Raw genomic sequence first — 16,879 nt, forward strand, 5'->3', positions numbered from 1 at the left:
ATTCTGATTCAAACACGCATTTACTATTCTAGAAATGGAATCATTTATTTGAGGAGCAAGGGAAATCAAAATATATTAACCACCTTCCAGGTTTTTCCTAATTCATATTGTCTGACGATTCCAGCTACGCCATGTCATTTCTCCTCACTACAACATCAGTGCGACTCAGAGCTTCTTCAAGGTTGAGACCGAACAGAAACAAGCCTACAGCCACTGAGCTCTTTGAGTTACAGGCAAAGTCAAAGCTCATTAACAAACACACCATTCAACCCCTTCCCCTCTCATTGCCTTTGTTCAATATTTCATGATCAATGATATACGTCTCCAGAATACTTTCGAATAGGTCCTGCCTCGAACGGCACTTAATGCCATCCGTTTGTAGGATTATGGTGATCCTCGGCTGACGTGGTGGGAACTTGAGGGTTTCCAAGCCAATGCTGTCCATCGCTCCACTGGCTTGGATGTTGGTTCACTGAAGAAGCCGTCATGTTGGAAGGATCCTGATGGTGTTGACGGCTGTTCTGGGCAAATGCTTCTTGGTTGCGCTGATGAGCTGATGGTTGTGAATACCATGGATTACCATGGCCATTGGTTGCATGGTTCTGATATCCCAGACCAGCCGTACTGTAGTCTGCTGTTCCCTCCATCGAAAACTCAGTTGACACCGAGTCCTGCTGGTGGAGCGATGGCTGCTGTCGTTGGGCCTCTTGAGCCCATCGCTGAGCAGCCTGGTTGTAAGGCCCTTCGTATGAGGCGTCTCCCGCTTCAGGGTCCCATATGGGAAGACCGTCGGGAGGTTGAGCCTCTCCTGACGGCTGGCCATGACCATGAGATGCTATGTTTCCGTTGATACCCACAAGGGCCCAAGCAAATACCGCAACATCTCTAATGGATTGCATGAGCTGATCCATAGGCGGCCCACCGGCAGCTTGGATACCGCTTCGCAATGGCATATGGTGTGGGGCATATGGAGCTTGGAAATTGTGAACAGCCTCGTGAGGATACCGGGGATACACAGGTTGTTGCGCCCAAGGAGCAGCGAAAACACCGTGGTCGAAGGTAGAAGGAATTTGGGGAGGCTCAACACTGGGAATCTGAGGTCTTGCTCGGCGGAGGATGACGACAAGACCGTCAGAGGTACATGAGACGACCGCTTCCAACTCGACAGAAGGTGCCAACTGTCGTGCTGGGCGGCTGCGCGATCTGCGTGCTTGGGGTGCGTTGTCCTCAGGTGGTGGCGGCGACTGTGGTGTGAGAGGAGTCTGATAACGAGTAGCTCGTGAGCTAGAGCCCAGAGCATTGGAGCTCGTAGTGCGGGATTCACCTGATATTTCGTTGGAAGTAATGCCATCCTGCATGTCCACATCGGGTTCTACCTTGATGGAGGGACCTGCTGAGCCCCGGTGGGCGTTGGAGTTCGAATCGAGATCCATGGCACCATCCAGCTTAACACCACCTCCCTCAGAATCGCTGGAGCGGCGGCTCTCGGCACGTCGTTGCTGATTTGGAGCCATCAAGCCGCTTCCAGATCCATTCTGGTCTGGGTACGGGCTGTTGGTGGTGCCGTTTCTAAGGTGACGAGGCCCCTCGCTTTCATTTCGTCCATTAACTCCATCAATTGTCGACTCTTCATCAACATTGCTCTCTTCTTCCTCGAAGTCTTCGGGTCGTCGTGGATCTCGGGACCAGAATCGCAAGTAAGCAATGGAATCATTGGCTTTTGCACTCTCAATGCACTTGAGTGCATCATCCAAGCAGGTCTCTCGAATGCATTCGTAGAAGCTTTTATGCTGGACTTGGTCGGCAGGAACCCCGAGGATGGAGGCGACAGCATCGGTTGCAAACATAATAGTCAATGTTCTAGTAAACCGATTAAGGATAAGAGCAGCTCGGGGTTCACGCTCTACAGGTGGCAACCTGAACTTGGGGGACAGATGTTGCAACATGTGATATCGTGGGTCTCGAGGGGAGCGTGAGAAGAGACGCCGGACTTGTGGTGCGTCCAGAGCACGTCCTACATTATATTAATCTATGCAAAAGGGTATATCAAGGGGGCAAGGTAACTGCGGTGAACATACTCTCACTCTTGGCATCACGCCGGTAGATACTTATACAAGCAAAAAGAATATCGTGGACGATTGAGAAGCAGCATTCACTGCTTACCCAACGACCATCACGAGAGCGAAGACGTGCATAGTGCAGGACGGCAGCCTTGTCCAGCAAGACACCGCGACTATGGACGGATCGCGCATATGGAATTTCATCCGGATGAAAGAATTCGAAAGCCGACTTATTGATGACGTCCTGTGGAGAGTATCCAAGAATTTCAAAGATGGAATCAGACGCGTAAAGGATATTAGCGTCCGGATGTAAATCTGGGTGAAAACGTGTTAGTGAAGGTTTGGGAGAGAAGAGACTGGGACAGAGATAACTCACTATGTATAGTCAAGAAAGTATGCTCCATGGAGATGACGGTGCAAGAGCAGCGAGCTCCGCAACGAATTGGCCTGATAGTAGAGTTCTAGTTGAAAGCGAGAGACAGCGGTATGCAGGCAGGGCGTGTCCAGTGAACGTTGGCTAATACCAATCGATAGTCACTGGAGAGGCGAATATTGGATGATCGTTCGAGATCAGAGTTTAAGCGAGTGCACGAAGGGACTCGACAGCGTATAAATCAGAGTCGAGGAACAGAAGAAGTGATGTAAGTGGGTTGAAGGTCTCCCACCATCGATAGGTCTAACTCGCTAACTTGAGATAGTGTCTTTTGGCGTCAACTGCCAGAGTGGATCTAGTCGATAGTAGGTGTGAGACTTTGTGATCTAGAGGCGGGTAGTGGAAGATATCTTGGATGACAGGGCACGGACGCGGTAATCAAGTCCGAGGCCCTGACAGATATGGGTTTTAGGGACTAGATAGGGACTAGAATAGAAGTACAATGTTTGGGAGTTGTTCAAGATGAGGCAATTGTTGATCTGGTGATACAGATCACGAATCTCTGAGGGAGAAACTGAGGTTGACGATGATGGACAAAGTTGGAGAGTACTTTGGTCAAGTAAAGAGATGCTTGGGCACTGAGATACCTAGCAGTTATAGATTTCTCTCTATGGTGCCTAAGAGCACTGAGGAGAATGAAGAATGAGAATAAACTGAGTTGCTGCTGAGTTGAACAAGTGCGGGCAGCACAGAGATATATGAAAAAAGACCAAGAGATGGCTGTCAACTGTGAACCAGGGTTGTGCACGAATCCAGTCTAGGGACATGGCCCCGGAGCAACGCGCATCCGGGAATGGGGAACTCAACAGTGTTGTTTCTGTATCTGTATGTGAGGCTCGACAAAAACAGGGAGTGAAAAATGAAAAATGAAAAATGAGATTCTCCTCTGGGCTTAACCGGGGGCTTGACGAGTCAAGGTTGGTTGGTTGGTTTGCGATGAATGTTTGCTGTTTAACAAGTAGAGATTGTCCACACTCGACGTCACAGCTGAAAGATTTGTTAGTTTAGTGCTCGACTATTGTTTGAGACCAGTCCTGGTCTTTTGACTTGGCTTTGAGCTGTTCCTGAACTCCCTGGACCCCAAATGATATCGTCAACGATATACTCGAGAGACAATGTTGTTGTCGAAAAAAGATCGTCATCCTCAAGTACCTCGTCACGGAGGCTTATGCACCTGAGACAAGGTTCTTTACAAGGTATATTCCAACCCCATCACACAAAAGCTCAAGGCTAGGAGGGACACGAAATGCCACTTGCAGCGATGGTGAAGAAACCCCGAAGTTCGTCGGATGCACCGTTGACGGGCGGCGGATTTACCGTTTGTATGTAGGTACAGTACCGTCCTGTGCCTCGACTAGGGAGACTCGAAATGAGGCTGCAGTTCCGGAGGGTGGCCACGATGCTCTACTGGGTTACGTATGTCTTGGTCTTGGAAAAAGCAAAGAAGCTCAACGCCATCCTTGACACTCAATGGCCGAGTTTCGAGAATAGAGACAACAAGAGTCTCTCTGCTGCAGGTTTATCCGGTTCGGTAACTCAATGAATGGAGAAAACAATTGGGACAACCAACCAAGCCCACCAACCCTTGAAAAGCTGAAAGGAAATGGCTTGCAGTCCTCATTGTTCGCATGACTCGAAGGTCCGTGCAAACTTTTGATGGGTTTGTCTGCTCTCGGTACATATTCTCTCTTTACTGTGGCTTTCTTTTTGATGGCGGGGAAGGGAACGAGGAATGACGTTGAATAGAATGACGAGTAAGATTAACGGCCATCTACGGAAGAGGAATAGTTGTCAATCGCTGAAAGAGGGGGACCACAATTAATCGCCGCTCCGATGTCGAAACAACAGAGCTTAAACAAGGATCGAGCTTTTTGTACTATCAATCGAGGAATTGGCTTTGTTTTCTCCGATACTTTCCTCAATTATCACTCAGGGATACATCAGCTACTGCACATAACATACAATTCAGTGTTTCAAGATGAGGAATAACTTCTACAGATAATACAGGACTATTGTACCCGAACCAGCATATACCTCTCGTGACATAATTCTTTGTTGCCTCATCTATAATAGGTAGTCCACGGCATAGAACAAGGAACGCCCTATCTCTACCTATCTCTCAATGAATACTAATCGTCACACTTTTGCATGACCAGATACTTCGTTTTGTCTGTTGTGCCACAATATGCCATGCCCCCATCCGTCTCAGCATGCCGTATCCCTCGAAACTTCACGCAACAGTGTTATCACTACGGAGGGAGCAGCCGTTGTTGCTTTTGTGGCCACCTCGATAATGCTCTGCTCCCAAGCAGGTATCTTTGAGGGCGTGCCCATCGAAAGACCCTTGTTCTGACGGAGTGTAACTCAGACCCGGTCTTGGTGCTACTGTAGTCTAGGGGCCGAAGCCCATTCTTCAAGCGCGGGATCTGGAGGTCGTCAGTTGACGGCGCCTTTCCCGTCGCACAACCCTTTGGATAACCGACAACGGGTGGCTAGGTCATTTCGCCCTTGCTCAAGCCACAAGGGACCAGTGGACGGATGACTTCAATCCCGGCTCAGCCCATCTCTTGATGGAGCACCGTCTGATACTGCAAGACGGTCCTTGTGTCCCTCACTAGAAGTTAGACGAAATTTATCGGGAAGTCGTTGCGAGGACCCTTGAACACCCTAGCACGTCAACGCCCGTGCTGCCATGGTGGGTGGCTTGGTGTGCTCAGTTGCAAGTCCCTGCCTGACATTTATGATCGACAACTAGGACCTCGATAGTGAGGCTAGCGTGACGGAGGCTTGATTGGTAGCCATCCATTCTTTGTGCATCAATACTACTCTGGCCCTGAAAATGTAGCTAGTAGTCACGAGAATGCAGGCTGAAAGTGTGTTTGCTGAGATGGCTCCGCATAGCAACGTGAATTGGATATCGAAACTGGCAGTTAGCATGAGCGTCATTGACAATGGAAAGCCTTCAGATGAAGCGTACAGCTTCTAGATTTACTCATGGTCATGGGATCATGCATCAATGCTACACACAGGATTGCGAGACGGATACGAGGCAGAGACACGACGATGTGGGTGTAATGAGTGACTGTGCGTCAGAATGACAGTGAGTTCCGTCAAAACACCACGTTTGGATCGGATACGATGAGATCAGGCACTCGGCTGTGCGAGGTGGTGATGAGGGAGGTGAGATTCTGTACATCTTACAGCTCCGCCATTTCGAGGTGTATGGGTAACAAGATGTCCCAGCTCACGACATTCGTTTCTGTGGTGCATATCAAGACTCATACGAGGCACCAGGAGGGTAGATGCTCTACTTTTGTCTTTGATATGCAAAGCCACAAAGCTCTTGGACTTGGAAGCTGGTGTTCCTCAGGTAGCAATTGCGCAACTGACTTTGAGAATGATTCTGCGGTGCTGCAGGTTCTACCATGGAGACTGGATCTAAGATGTGAACGACATGGAATAAGAGGAATGATTGGTGATAGGTATGTAGTGCAAGAAGACGTTTTGAAAGAGCACAGTATTCTGTAACCAGGAGGAAATGCTCCATGGCCATCACGATCCATCTCTTGACATTGATAATTCGAACTAACCTAAACCTAAAGCAAGTTGGTGGCCGTTGAGGCGTACGTTAGGTACCCGTCATTGGTCTGCGTACCGTAGTCTGATGTTTCACTCCTCAGCCTATTTCTATAGAATCAAATTTCAGACTGTCTGATGGTAGAGTATCTGCTTGCTGAGATTTGGTGAAGTATGGATGAGAAGGAGCCTGAGGTGGGAAGAAGAATGGATTGCTTCGCCAATGAAAGCTCCCGCTCGTTGATTCAACCAACCAGAGCCTGCGCTTGCTTAGCACTCAGATCCACTCTTCCTACTAAGTTACCTTAGTCGCCGCTCTTTCTTTCGACAACATCAACTAACGTAGCATCATTCAACTCGACGCGCACCGCGTTAATGATTCTTTTTCTTGATCCTGGATTTTTGACGTGAACGGCGAAGCAAGATAAATGGTGGCTTTTTAACTATATTAGTAATTCTGATATTCGAATCAGACTCCAAAGATTTTGTTTCTTTTCTGCTTGTCTCACGGCGCTGCTCCTGAGTTCTCGTTAACGGCGTTTACTTAGTTGTCAACCTCTCAACCTCGCATCCCAGACTAAAAGCCTTCAAGGAGACAACATCAGGCAAGCAAGCAGTTCTTGTCTACGCACCCAAAAGGAGAAAACACCTCTCGTCATCTCGCCGCAATTCTCATCCCACCCTGTTTGCAACATTGTGAGGCCGTATCTAAGATTCGTCGCCAAAACATAATCTTCAACGGTTACTATTGATTAGCCAGCCAGTATGGCTATCACCGATGAGAATGCGTTTGAGCTACCCAAGCTTCGTTCCTCGTTCTCGCTAGAAGTAATCATCAACAAGCCCCATAGAGTCTTTGAAACTAACAAATGCAATAGAACGATACAGAGTTTCTCGAGAATGACAACGTTGCTGGTATAACCCCTTTTTTTCATTTCACTCAATAGTCAATGCATTGTCTTTTCTAACGCGAGAACTATCTTTTTTTGAAACATAGAGTTCTTCGATGTCAAGTTCTGTCCCTACCAGCCGCTTGATGCACAACCTGTCTTTGCGGCTATCAGCAAAAAGCATGTAAGTCGCCCCTCAGCCTGTTCAACTCTGACGGAATGAGTTCTCACACGTGCCCAGGTGGTTATCTGCACCCTATCTCAAACAGCTGACAACAACCCATGCGAAGTCCTCTCGGTGATCAGAGATGATGATGTAGGTATTGCTAAATGTGCTCTACCTGCCCATTGCGGTTTGATAACATTGTCTAGGAAGAGGCTTCCGCATGCTGTTGTACTTGGACAAAAGATCCCGTAACAGGCGCCCCCTACCTATGCATTGGTGGAGTCGATGCCAAAGTCAAGATCTATGATGTTGTGAACGGGAAACTATACAGGGTATCCTCTATCCCAAGGAAATGCTGTGCAATGGCAGTCGCTGACTCTTTCTTGCTTGATTCTAGTGCCTGACCGGCCATGGAGGTGTTAGTTCATCAGCTCCAATTTGCCACGCCTTGACACAGAAACTCATTTGAAGCAGGATGTCAATGATCTAGCAACTTCGCCTGCAGACCCGTCTATTATCGCCTCCGCTTCTGGTGACACGAGTATTCGTGTCTGGAGTCTTGACCCAGTTCACGCAAACCGGCCCTGCTTGGTTATACTCGCCGGTGAAGGCCATTCATGGGATCTTCTGAGCTTGGTGAGATTTTCACTAATTTCGACATCGACTTCCTCCTGAATGCTGACAATTGCTGATAGGCTTTCCATGACACTGGCCGGTACATTCTGTCCGCTGGACATGACCAGATTATCAACCTGGTAACTATGTTTCAACAAGCTTCTGGCGGACTTTTCTAATTCATCAAAGTGGACGCTCCCAGATCTTCCCACTGAGGCCATCACAACCCCTGTCCGTGTCCATTACCCTCACTTTTCGACCTCAGCAGTCCACAGTGGTATCATTGATTGGTAGGCTCTGTGCTCATATCTGATGGTCTGGATGCTAACACGGTATAGCGTGGCCTTCTACGGTGACTATATCCTATCTAGGGCATGTCATGACAATGTTATCTCGCTTTGGAGAATAGAGGGTTTCTCTTCTGCAAACCCTCCCCCTCCCCAGAGCATGGCACCGACAGCTCAGACCACTGTTCCAACCAATTACGATGAGGCGAGCCGTCTCACACGTTCAGCGTTTGTTCCAACGATGTCTCCTCAGTGCCCTTCTCAGTATACCATGCTACTCCAGTTCCATACCCCCAACTGTGGCCCGCAGTTCTTCATGCGTTTTAAGTTACATTTTGTGCCGGACCAGCATCCAGTTTTAGCATTTTGCAATGCAGGTGGAAACGTTTTCTTTTGGGATTTTGAACGTTTGTTAGCGTACCGAGAGTTCATGGAAATGCTCAAGGACCCAAACAGGGACAGGAGTAAACCAGTCCCCCATCCAAGTTGGATGAGGCTTGTGAAGGGTCGACCCCCCAAGACGGACTCTAACAAAGGCCGGAACGCAGGGGCCGACAAGGACATTCCGAGCGCCTTCCGAGCAGACGCAATCAGGCTGAGTGAAGAGATTGGTGACTATAACGCAGAGACCCTAGAGACCTGGGCGTCGAGGTACAGTCAAGAGGATCCTCATGAGCCATTGAAGGCACATAAGACGGAGTCTTCATCTGCCAATTTTGTGGGTCGACAGGCAGCTTGGAGTCCCGGAGGAGAGTGGTGTGTCGTGGTGGGAAGCTCAAATCAGGCATTGATCCTCCAGCGCTGGGCTAACAAAGGGTCAACATCAAGAGCATCTGCCTCTGCCTCTGCCTCTGCCCCTCCGTCCGCTCCCCCATCTGCCCCTATCCAAAACGGCACGAGTTAGTATGACGGCCGAAGGATGCGTTGATCATCAACAAGACTAGAGACCCCTAATCGGTAGACTTGAGTATAGTGGAATAGAAGTATCTTTCTCGACATCACCTGAAGGGTTCAAAGCATTCCATGCAGCTTTGTCTAACTCGCCTCCATATGTGATTATTCTCTCCAGATGGTTTCGGGCACTCTCTTGTTCCATTAGTCTTGCTTTCTGCCCTTCTTCAGCCTGAAACTGCGAGACTGGGCTGATGGGAAGGATCAGATCTGCAATGTAAAAAGAGGCCATGGCTCGTAATCGAAGATAATGTTGATTCCTTGAGTAAGGCATATCCTGCATCAGTACATCCATCCTCTTCGTGATATCCTTCATGATGGATAATGCCTGGACTCGCAGCTCGTACTTCTTGTGAAGCCTCCCCGTTTCAACGCTGTCTGTTTCGTCACTTGCGATGCTTTCATCATTGCCAAAAGACTCTCGGCGAGGATCTTCATCAATCTCGCTCTCCAGCCGATCTAGGGCCAGTATATGTTCGGTATGCGTATTGTAGATTTCACAGCTAAACAGAGCAATCCAGAAGTCCAAGGCTGAGACGACCTTTGGGGTCTTGTAGTCATAGGGATGCTGCTGGATCAGGGTATCGAAATAGGCCTTGACCTTGTTCATATTGGCAGCCCGGCCCCATCTCTTGGTAGATTTTGGTTGGTTCTCATGTGAGCTTTCATCTTGTTGTAAAGTCTCTTCACCCTCACGCATAAGAATTTCTGCGCCAATGGCCCAGAGATCATGATGCCGAATATCGATAGGGAGACCAGACGGACGCAACTGTAGAATAAGGCCATACGCGCGAGATGCCTTAGCTATCTCTCCTCGATCAAGAAAGTAGTGAATAGACTGCAAGAGAACATCAAAATGGCCGCCCCGTTTACGACTTGTGGATTTCTTAGACTTTGGGCGCGCTGCTTCGTCTCCTTCTGTCTCCGGATCTTCATCACTCTCAGCTTCAATAGAAAAGGCTTCATTCGATGAGATGCCGCGATGCGGAAAGTCGCGTATGCGTCGTGAAGGGTTCTCTTCCGTTTCTGAGAGGCCAGCGATAGCGAACTGGGCAACTACACCAGGAGAATGGCTGAGAGGGTTGATGGTGCTTTGGGGCAGTGAGCTTGGAAAATCGTCATCTGTTGTTTCTGGCCGCTTGCGTTTATTTGATCTTATTTGCTGCGAGAATGATGGCGGATCGAGTAAGGAGTCCATTTTGCGGTGGAATTTTGAGTGATGCTGAGGTTGATGCTGGTCGATGTGAAGTCTTGAAAGTCTTAGTAGGTAAGGCCCAGGGCCCCACTGATGTAGCTTATATCGTTACTTCGAATTGTAGAAAGACAAACACTTCGGCTGCAACTGTCTTCATACCTAACCTGACGCGATGAACAAGCAGGAAGAAAACTGAATGCACCTCAGCTTAGTGAAGGCGAAGCACGTTAAAATGCCGTTAGATGTTGATACCATGACTTCACATCCCAGTTCATCAGTAAAGCTCTTAGGTTCATTTCTATTGACCCAATCACAAAGCTCAGCATAATCATCCTATGTACATAAATCCCCTCTACTTTTACAATTGCTTCATCTTCTGCTGCTGGCTCTGTTTAGATTCGGTCAAAGTAAGTCCACTGACCAGGGGCGGGCTTCTCCTCGAGACCTCCCAGCTATAAGCTATTAGTAAGAATTCCAGACTGTTGATATAATCGTCGCAACTTACACCTTGGACTTCTCCATGGTCTCAACTAGCTTAAGCTCGCCCTCGGCGACTTGAATAACTTCCTCGATAAGGCCAGCTCCGATCTTCTGCTCGAGCTCGTGGACCTGTCGTGCGAATTAGCGTGCCTGTCCGAGTTCCGGTTATGAATGTCCAGAAATAACGTACTGGTCGGCAGTCATCTGAGGCTCATCCTCCCACTCAATCTTCTCATGATCCTCAAGAGGCTTGCGCTCTGCCCAAGTAACCTGGTCCTCTCGCTCCTTTTGTGTTCGAATTCCCTCGTACTCAGGACCTTCATCCTCTTCGCCATTCCACTCCTCGACTCGGATATCGCCCGCCTCGTGCTTTCGGCCCACCACAAAGATCTTGTCGCCGAGCTTAACAGTGTGAGCCTCGCTGCCGTCAACGCGGCCGCTGGCCACTCGGAACTGAGAGGAGTTCTTGCTGACGAGCTCCTTGGCGCGAACCGCCCACTCGTTGTAACCTGGAGGAATCATCTGCTCGACGAGGGACATGCGGTGCTTGGTGACAGCCTCAACGGATTGACGGTACATGGAGGTCTCGGGGATGCTCTGGAGCTTGCTGAGGGTTGTGCCGTACAGGTAGAGGAGGGTCGATCGTGGCGTGGCATGAGTCCAGAGACCAGTGAGACCGGTGGGAGTACCGGCCTCTAGGTAGCGTGCAAACACACGAGCTGTTGGCCTCATCCTGGCGAGGTCAATTGCAATTGCTTCGTCGTGACTTAGTTGACGGGATGGTCAGAGGAAATTGAATTGACCTCATTGGACTCTAGCCCCCAGCATTGACGATCCAGAATGCACGTGTGTGCTCACGTGACTCTTCAACATCGTCATGACGAGTCAATGCCAGATGATAGGTACCTTGTGTAGTTGTAGTTAAAGATATTCACCACGGCCAGGGAAAACTCAAGATTTTGCATTGACAATATGTCGCAGTGTTGCATGTCAACTATTGATCGAGATCATGCAGGTCTAATATCGTTGAATCCATTCACACCACATCACCAGGTCTCTACATCTTAGAGCTAGCAATAGACTCATAAAGTCCGTTGCAAGTATAAAGAGAAAAAAGAAGCCCTCAAATCTTGAGTTGGTTGATATCTCAATACCTGAATCAAGACAATATCTTATACCTTCCAGACATATGACTTGGATCTTGACGTAAGAAAACTGAAAAAGAAACACAGCACGCGTTGCGTTCGCTCATATCATGGACGTAAAGTCCGACTCGGCGTTTGCATGCCGCGTGTCTGAGCGACGCATAATTAAATCACACATCCCTTTGTCACTAACTTAAGAAGACTCCTCGCGGCTCTTTCGGTAAGCGGCCTATAGCACAACATGTCAGCCCCTTTCTACGTGTCTATGCTCAAAACCCAGAGGCACGACGCACTTCTTGCTCAGACTGGAGGCCCTCGATAACGGGGGCGAGCTCGGTGAGAATCTCGTATGCCTTCTTGTGGTACTCAATCTGAGCGGAGACAAGTTCGGCAAGGTTGCGCAGGGGCTCAGGTGTGTCAAGAACCTAGTTTGGTCAATACGGTCATGCTTGATGCTCGACTGTTTCGGGTGTAAACTCACATTCTTCATGACACCAACGGCCTCCTCGGTCTGAGTGACAAACTCGTCCTCAGCCTTCTCGATTTCCTCCTGGGCCTCAGGGCTCAACTCTTGCTCCTCATGGGGCTGGTCGCCATGTGCATGGCCGCCCAGCTTGAAAGTGGTACCCTTGGCGTGAGCTTTGACGGCATCCAGGGAGAGGCGAGAGTTCTCAACGTTCTTGCGGGCGCGGGTAGCGAAAGTCAAGTTGGTGTTGAGGGTAGTGTTCCAACCGGCGAGGAAACGGCTCTGGATCTGGGCATCCTGGGCAAGACGAGCCTCACCAACACGCTCGCTGGCAAGCGCATACTTCTCCAGGGCGGTTGCGAGGGGGTCCTCTCCGGCACCGGTGTGGTGCTGGTGGAGGAGCTGGCTGCTAGCCAGACTGGCGCGAGCGACAGCATGGCTGAATGTCTTAGGCTGAGGCTTGGCGGCAGGAGGAGCGACGAGGGCAGCCTGAGCTTCGGCGGGAGAGGTAGCAGACGAGAGGAGGCTGACCTTTTCGCTGACGGTGCGACCAAGATCCTGGAAAGTCTCCTTGATGTTAGGGGGGTAGTCGTAGGCCTCGTTAGAGTACTGAGAGCTATAAAAAGCATGTTAGATCACCAACACCCCTAGCATGTGATGGCGCAGACAGATATCCAGTGGACTTACGTCACAGCAAGCATCTTCTGGTGGGCTTGCTTGAGGGCATCGACGCGCTTCTCGAGATCGATGTAGTCAGGAGGGAGTTGGGTCTGTAGGCCACATGTAAGAATACCAGCTGCGCGATAGAGTGCAAAACGGCTCAACCCACCTTGTCCTCAGTTTGACCGAACTGCTCCTTGGTGTACTGGAAGGTGCGCGACGCAAAGGGGGTGATAGAAGCCCCAAGGTTGCTATTTGAACATGGTGAGCCTGAGGTTCGATCACGGCCAGCACTTGGAGGAACAAGATTGCGCAACTGTGCTATCTTGTTAATTCCAGGGGAGCACATACGACAGGTTCTTGCCAAGGTTGGTTCCAAAGTTTCCGAAATCCATTGTGTCGGTTTGTCCGGGATAATTGAGTATTCGATCGGTTGTTTGATGCGAGGTCGATTGGAGACTTGGAGAAGTGAAAGGGGGATGTTATGTTGCGTCAGCGCGGATTGAGGCAGAAGTAGGTAAGGTAAAGGTAAAGGTCAGGTAGGTATGGATGATTAGAGATATGGGAACGCTGTCACAAGAGAAAACCCCACAACAGCAGCCCAGGTACTGTAGCTGACTGGAGCCTTGAGTTTTTCCCTTTTCCAGGGGCTCGAGGGGCTTACAGGCTCACCACCTCACAGGCTGGGTCCCCTCCTTACAGTCAAGTCCAAGCATCCCAGAGCATCCATTTAAAACGGGCCCGCCACATACCTTGTCTAGGCGAGTGCAGATCTCGAAAGGTGGCCCTAGCTCTTCTGATACAGCAAGGTACCGATACAAAACTCCCTAATCATCAGCCACAGCTTAAGGGTAGCTCAGATCAGCCGCTACCACAAGAACTAATAGTTTTCTGCCTACAAAGATAAGCCGCTTTGATGACGAGTCCTCTTGCGAGTCCCTTTTGCAGGGCGTTTTAACACTCACAACAAATCTGAAGCAGCAAACCCCAAGTGAGAGGGTATCTATCGATCTATTAATAATTGTACTGGGATAAATTATAGATCTGATGTTCTTTTAGACTCCGTAAACATTGCTCGTTCAAAATACTTGTTCCGCCTCTTCCTCTTTGAATCGTATGAAAGCTCTTTACTCTCATCAATCAATCCAAAATGTGTTTATTGTCAGCCCAAGAAGGCTCGACTCCCCTGCATACCGATTCATAATCTCGCAAAATAGGACTTTGGTTGTCCAAATTGGGTGTTGTCCAGAACATAGTCCAGTTGCACCCAGACAACTTACTGGTACCCAAAGAACGCTCAAAATACCACTTGTTCACCGGATTATCCTTCCTACTTCTCCACGATACACCATCGGGGAGACAGCCTCGCACCATGGCGTTGAAAACAATATCAGCGCAACCACCACTGCCCTGGCTCTTCCTCAGGACGGCGAATTTATCTAGATATGGAACGTAACGGCCTTGCTCGTACGCGGTATGGTCGTCCAAGCCTTCGGGCTTCTCCCATGTCAGGATGGCCCCTCCTTCGTATTCTCCAGCGATGATCACGCCGGCCAGATTCTCGTTGACTCTATTGAGATAGTCATCCACATCCAGTTTTCTGCCAAATGAGTCCTCGATGAGATGGACCAGTCGAGGGAGGTCGATGCACTTATCGGTCAACCGGAGTCTGGGACTTCCAGGCTTGGGCGGAACCCATGGATTCTCCCGAGGGTGAGGGAATACTCGAAGAGGCATACCCTTTTTAAGTAGAGTCGAGCCTCCAGATGCCCCCACGGTGGGTTCCCTACCAGAATTCGTTGGTGCGCGCGCCATCGGGAGGGACGACGAGAAGACGGGCTTGTCTGTGAGAAGGTTGTGCAGTAGTGGATTTTTCTTCCTCCGAGTTGTTACTATACCACCGATTCCAAAGAAAGAATCGGATCCGGTAGCTTCGTTGGGCTCAAATGACGTTTTCATAAGATTGGCCGCAGCATCAGGTGTAGTAATGAGAGCAGATGAAGTATGTGGTAGCATCGCCAAAGCATCTTTAGCAAGGGCCAAATTCGCAGCATGTGCAGTGATCGAGGCGCGGAGGTCCTTGTCGTCTGCTAGGGGGGATCCGTCAGGGCCCATGAGCTCTTTAAGAATCGGTTCATATTCTTGTTCCAAGTTAATGAATCGATGGGATGCACCAGGCCGGCCGGTCATTGGTGTTGCTCCAAGTGGATCAAGAAGAATGATTCTCTCCACGAGAGCAATGGGTTTTGGGGGGGCAGCATCGGCCTCAGCAGATGTGTCAGTGGTATTGGACTGCACGCCCTGCAAAGTACCTAGTGAGAGCTAGCACGATTTGATTTGAGTCGACAGGCTGGGGCGGACGGGTCTCATCGCGGCTGACCACTGAAGGGATAACCGGCATCATGCGGTGGTGCAAAATGTGGTTGATAAAAGCAGGATCGTCAAGTCGGATATCAGTCGTCTGTGGTCTGCCCTTCTGTCCGACAGGTTCCGAGCACACAAACGCATGCTTTACGACACGAGCCCCATGTTCTCCGAAGCTGTCAATGGCTTCGCAAAGGCGGAAGGCCTGGTCTTGGAAAGTCATGCGAGATTCATCAATGCCACAGTCAATGACTACGACGCTCAAGAGCCCGAGCTTGCGCAATTGAGACAGCGTATTTGCTACTCCCGCTAGAGTTGTGGCATCGATCTCTTGTGGAACACGAAGCTTCATGATAGCAACATGCGGAGGCGCCATGTCTAGGGGCTCCGTTTCCTGCTGCGGATCACCCTGGACGAATAGAGGTGCATCGGTGAGAGACTTTGGGTTCTTGCCGGTGTACTTTTGAAGATATCCTTTGGCATCTCGCTTGGTTGCCGATACCTCCAAGACGGAGACAATGAAGTCCTGGTATTAATTAGATAAGTCGTGCAGTAAGTAAGTACTAAGTTTTAGGTGACATACTCTGTCGATGGCCTTTTTCTTGGCAAGTGCTGTAGAGGCTGCCGACATGCGACGAGTGGCACCTTTGCCGAGACATGGCAACGAGATGCTGTTGCCGGATTGTGAAGCAAAGCCGCGATATCGGGATTGAATTGGGGTCGCAATGCTATGTGACGATGCTATGAGGCGTGAGTCCGTAGATGGTGCACAGTGGCCACATCGAGGTGCCTGCTTCAATACGCGGGGCCAGCTCATGATGTCCGGCAGTGACGACTTTGTGCCTGGTTCTTGGCAGGCCGGTGTAGAATAAGGTAATAAAAGAACTTCGAATGAGTCTTCGTATTTAAAACAAACACCTCCCCCGAATGACCTGCAATTTAATATAATATGGGCGGCCGTAGGGGGAGAAGGTCCAATGTTAACTTCAGAGCATCGCTGGGCAGGGAACCCTAAATGGGGGAAAGATGCTAGGGAGCAGCAGTGACAATGCTCTGCTTTCTCGTGAGTCAAAATTCAACGAGACGAATGGAACCGGCACCTTAGTTATCAGATCCCCGGGTAGTGGAGGTATAACAACTTTTTTTTGGTCGGCGGCATGTGGGCGATAAGCTGATAAGCCCCAGATTCAATGCCGATGTCGCTGAAGATGACGATGACGTTTCATGTGACAAGAGACTAAAGACTTGTGACTATAAGTAAGATATTCTAATAGTAGTGGTAATTAGCAGTAAACAGAAGTTGCTCCTTGTATTTCTTCCATTTTGCAATCGTATGGTTGGTTCTCTTCTCATGAACCAGCTGTGAGTTACCCCTGAGGCTGGACACTTGAATGGCCACTACCATAGCTCACGAAATAAAATATGAAGCTCAACACAACCTGGTTTGACCATTATCATAGATAATTAGATGTTCAAAACTCCTCATACTTTGAGGCATCCTGATTTTCTTACATATAACGTGGACAGTGCCAACATACAATATCTCCACAGAAGAAATCAGAGTAAAATACCGTGTCTACTATGTAGCACA

General features: G+C 49.4%; 7 protein-coding genes across 11 annotated transcripts; 2 read left to right on the forward strand and 5 right to left on the reverse strand.

The window, feature by feature from the left end:
* Positions 1–33: 33 nt before the first annotated feature.
* Positions 34–4,168, reverse strand: FOXG_04186 (uncharacterized protein). Of its 2 annotated transcripts, XM_018382111.1 has the most exons (3): positions 2,437–4,168; positions 2,079–2,375; positions 34–2,014 (listed from the first exon to the last, which is right to left on the reverse strand). In XM_018382111.1, exons 1-3 carry the CDS (start codon positions 2,462–2,464, stop codon positions 363–365), a joined length of 1,977 nt encoding a protein of 658 aa, XP_018238765.1. In that variant the 5' UTR covers positions 2,465–4,168; the 3' UTR covers positions 34–362. The 2 variants fall into 2 exon arrangements, with proteins under 2 accessions (XP_018238765.1, XP_018238766.1); XM_018382112.1 differs by having other exon boundaries at positions 34–2,375.
* Positions 3,678–6,046, forward strand: FOXG_18766 (uncharacterized protein). Its single transcript, XM_018398905.1, has 2 exons — positions 3,678–4,805; positions 4,862–6,046. The coding sequence occupies exon 2, from the start codon at positions 5,632–5,634 to the stop codon at positions 6,019–6,021; it is 390 nt and encodes a 129-aa protein (XP_018238767.1). The 5' UTR covers positions 3,678–4,805; positions 4,862–5,631; the 3' UTR covers positions 6,022–6,046.
* A 788-nt stretch (positions 6,047–6,834) lies between these two features.
* Positions 6,835–8,931, forward strand: FOXG_18767 (uncharacterized protein; the record flags this gene model as incomplete). Its single annotated transcript, XM_018398906.1, has 10 exons — positions 6,835–6,897; positions 6,948–6,984; positions 7,067–7,143; positions 7,201–7,275; positions 7,332–7,457; positions 7,523–7,543; positions 7,600–7,761; positions 7,821–7,880; positions 7,930–8,030; positions 8,079–8,931. The coding sequence occupies 10 exons, from the start codon at positions 6,835–6,837 to the stop codon at positions 8,929–8,931; spliced, it is 1,575 nt and encodes a 524-aa protein (XP_018238768.1).
* A 36-nt stretch (positions 8,932–8,967) lies between these two features.
* Positions 8,968–10,176, reverse strand: FOXG_04187 (uncharacterized protein; the record flags this gene model as incomplete). Its single annotated transcript, XM_018382113.1, has 1 exon — positions 8,968–10,176. One exon carries the CDS (start codon positions 10,174–10,176, stop codon positions 8,968–8,970), a length of 1,209 nt encoding a protein of 402 aa, XP_018238769.1.
* Positions 10,177–10,531: 355 nt separating this feature from the next.
* FOXG_04188 (uncharacterized protein) lies at positions 10,532–11,385 on the reverse strand (the record flags this gene model as incomplete). Its single annotated transcript, XM_018382114.1, has 3 exons — positions 10,532–10,625; positions 10,679–10,782; positions 10,840–11,385. 3 exons carry the CDS (start codon positions 11,383–11,385, stop codon positions 10,532–10,534), a joined length of 744 nt encoding a protein of 247 aa, XP_018238770.1.
* Positions 11,386–11,534: 149 nt separating this feature from the next.
* FOXG_04189 (uncharacterized protein) lies at positions 11,535–13,614 on the reverse strand. Of its 4 annotated transcripts, XM_018382115.1 has the most exons (6): positions 13,276–13,541; positions 13,094–13,175; positions 12,952–13,034; positions 12,280–12,880; positions 12,092–12,223; positions 11,535–12,027 (listed from the first exon to the last, which is right to left on the reverse strand). In XM_018382115.1, exons 1-6 carry the CDS (start codon positions 13,317–13,319, stop codon positions 11,992–11,994), a joined length of 978 nt encoding a protein of 325 aa, XP_018238771.1. In that variant the 5' UTR covers positions 13,320–13,541; the 3' UTR covers positions 11,535–11,991. The 4 variants fall into 4 exon arrangements, with proteins under 4 accessions (XP_018238771.1, XP_018238772.1, XP_018238773.1 ...); XM_018382116.1 differs by having other exon boundaries at positions 11,535–12,223; positions 13,276–13,614; XM_018382117.1 differs by having other exon boundaries at positions 12,952–13,175.
* Positions 13,615–14,086: 472 nt separating this feature from the next.
* On the reverse strand, positions 14,087–16,105 carry FOXG_04190 (amino-acid acetyltransferase; the record flags this gene model as incomplete). Its single annotated transcript, XM_018382119.1, is given in 4 exon segments — positions 14,087–14,110; positions 14,119–15,225; positions 15,254–15,814; positions 15,872–16,105. Coding segments are annotated over 4 exon segments (1,926 nt in total).
* Between the last annotated feature and the right edge of the window lie 774 nt (positions 16,106–16,879).

Source organism: Fusarium oxysporum, chromosome 4 (genome assembly GCF_000149955.1).
Source record: "Fusarium oxysporum f. sp. lycopersici 4287 chromosome 4, whole genome shotgun sequence".
Lineage (NCBI taxonomy): Eukaryota > Fungi > Ascomycota > Sordariomycetes > Hypocreales > Nectriaceae > Fusarium > Fusarium oxysporum.

What these genes read in the sequence shown, in the direction of transcription:
- FOXG_04186 (XM_018382111.1), bottom strand. Translation starts at nt 2,464, where the DNA reads ATGGAGCATACTTTCTTGACTATACATA. An exon ending in TACTTTCTTGACTATACATA is followed by an intron (nt 2,376 to 2,436) that starts GTGAGTTATCTC and finishes GTTTTCACCCAG; the next exon opens with ATTTACATCCGGACGCTAAT. An exon ending in GCGTGATGCCAAGAGTGAGA is followed by an intron (nt 2,015 to 2,078) that starts GTATGTTCACCG and finishes AATATAATGTAG; the next exon opens with GACGTGCTCTGGACGCACCA.
- FOXG_18766 (XM_018398905.1), top strand. Translation starts at nt 5,632, where the DNA reads ATGAGATCAGGCACTCGGCTGTGCGAGGTGGTGATGAGGGAGGTGAGA.
- FOXG_04189 (XM_018382115.1), bottom strand. Translation starts at nt 13,319, where the DNA reads ATGGATTTCGGAAACTTTGGAACCAACCTTGGCAAGAACCTGTC. An exon ending in AACCTTGGCAAGAACCTGTC is followed by an intron (nt 13,176 to 13,275) that starts GTATGTGCTCCC and finishes ATGTTCAAATAG; the next exon opens with CAACCTTGGGGCTTCTATCA. An exon ending in GCCTCCAGTCTGAGCAAGAA is followed by an intron (nt 12,028 to 12,091) that starts GTGCGTCGTGCC and finishes GTTGTGCTATAG; the next exon opens with GCCGCTTACCGAAAGAGCCG.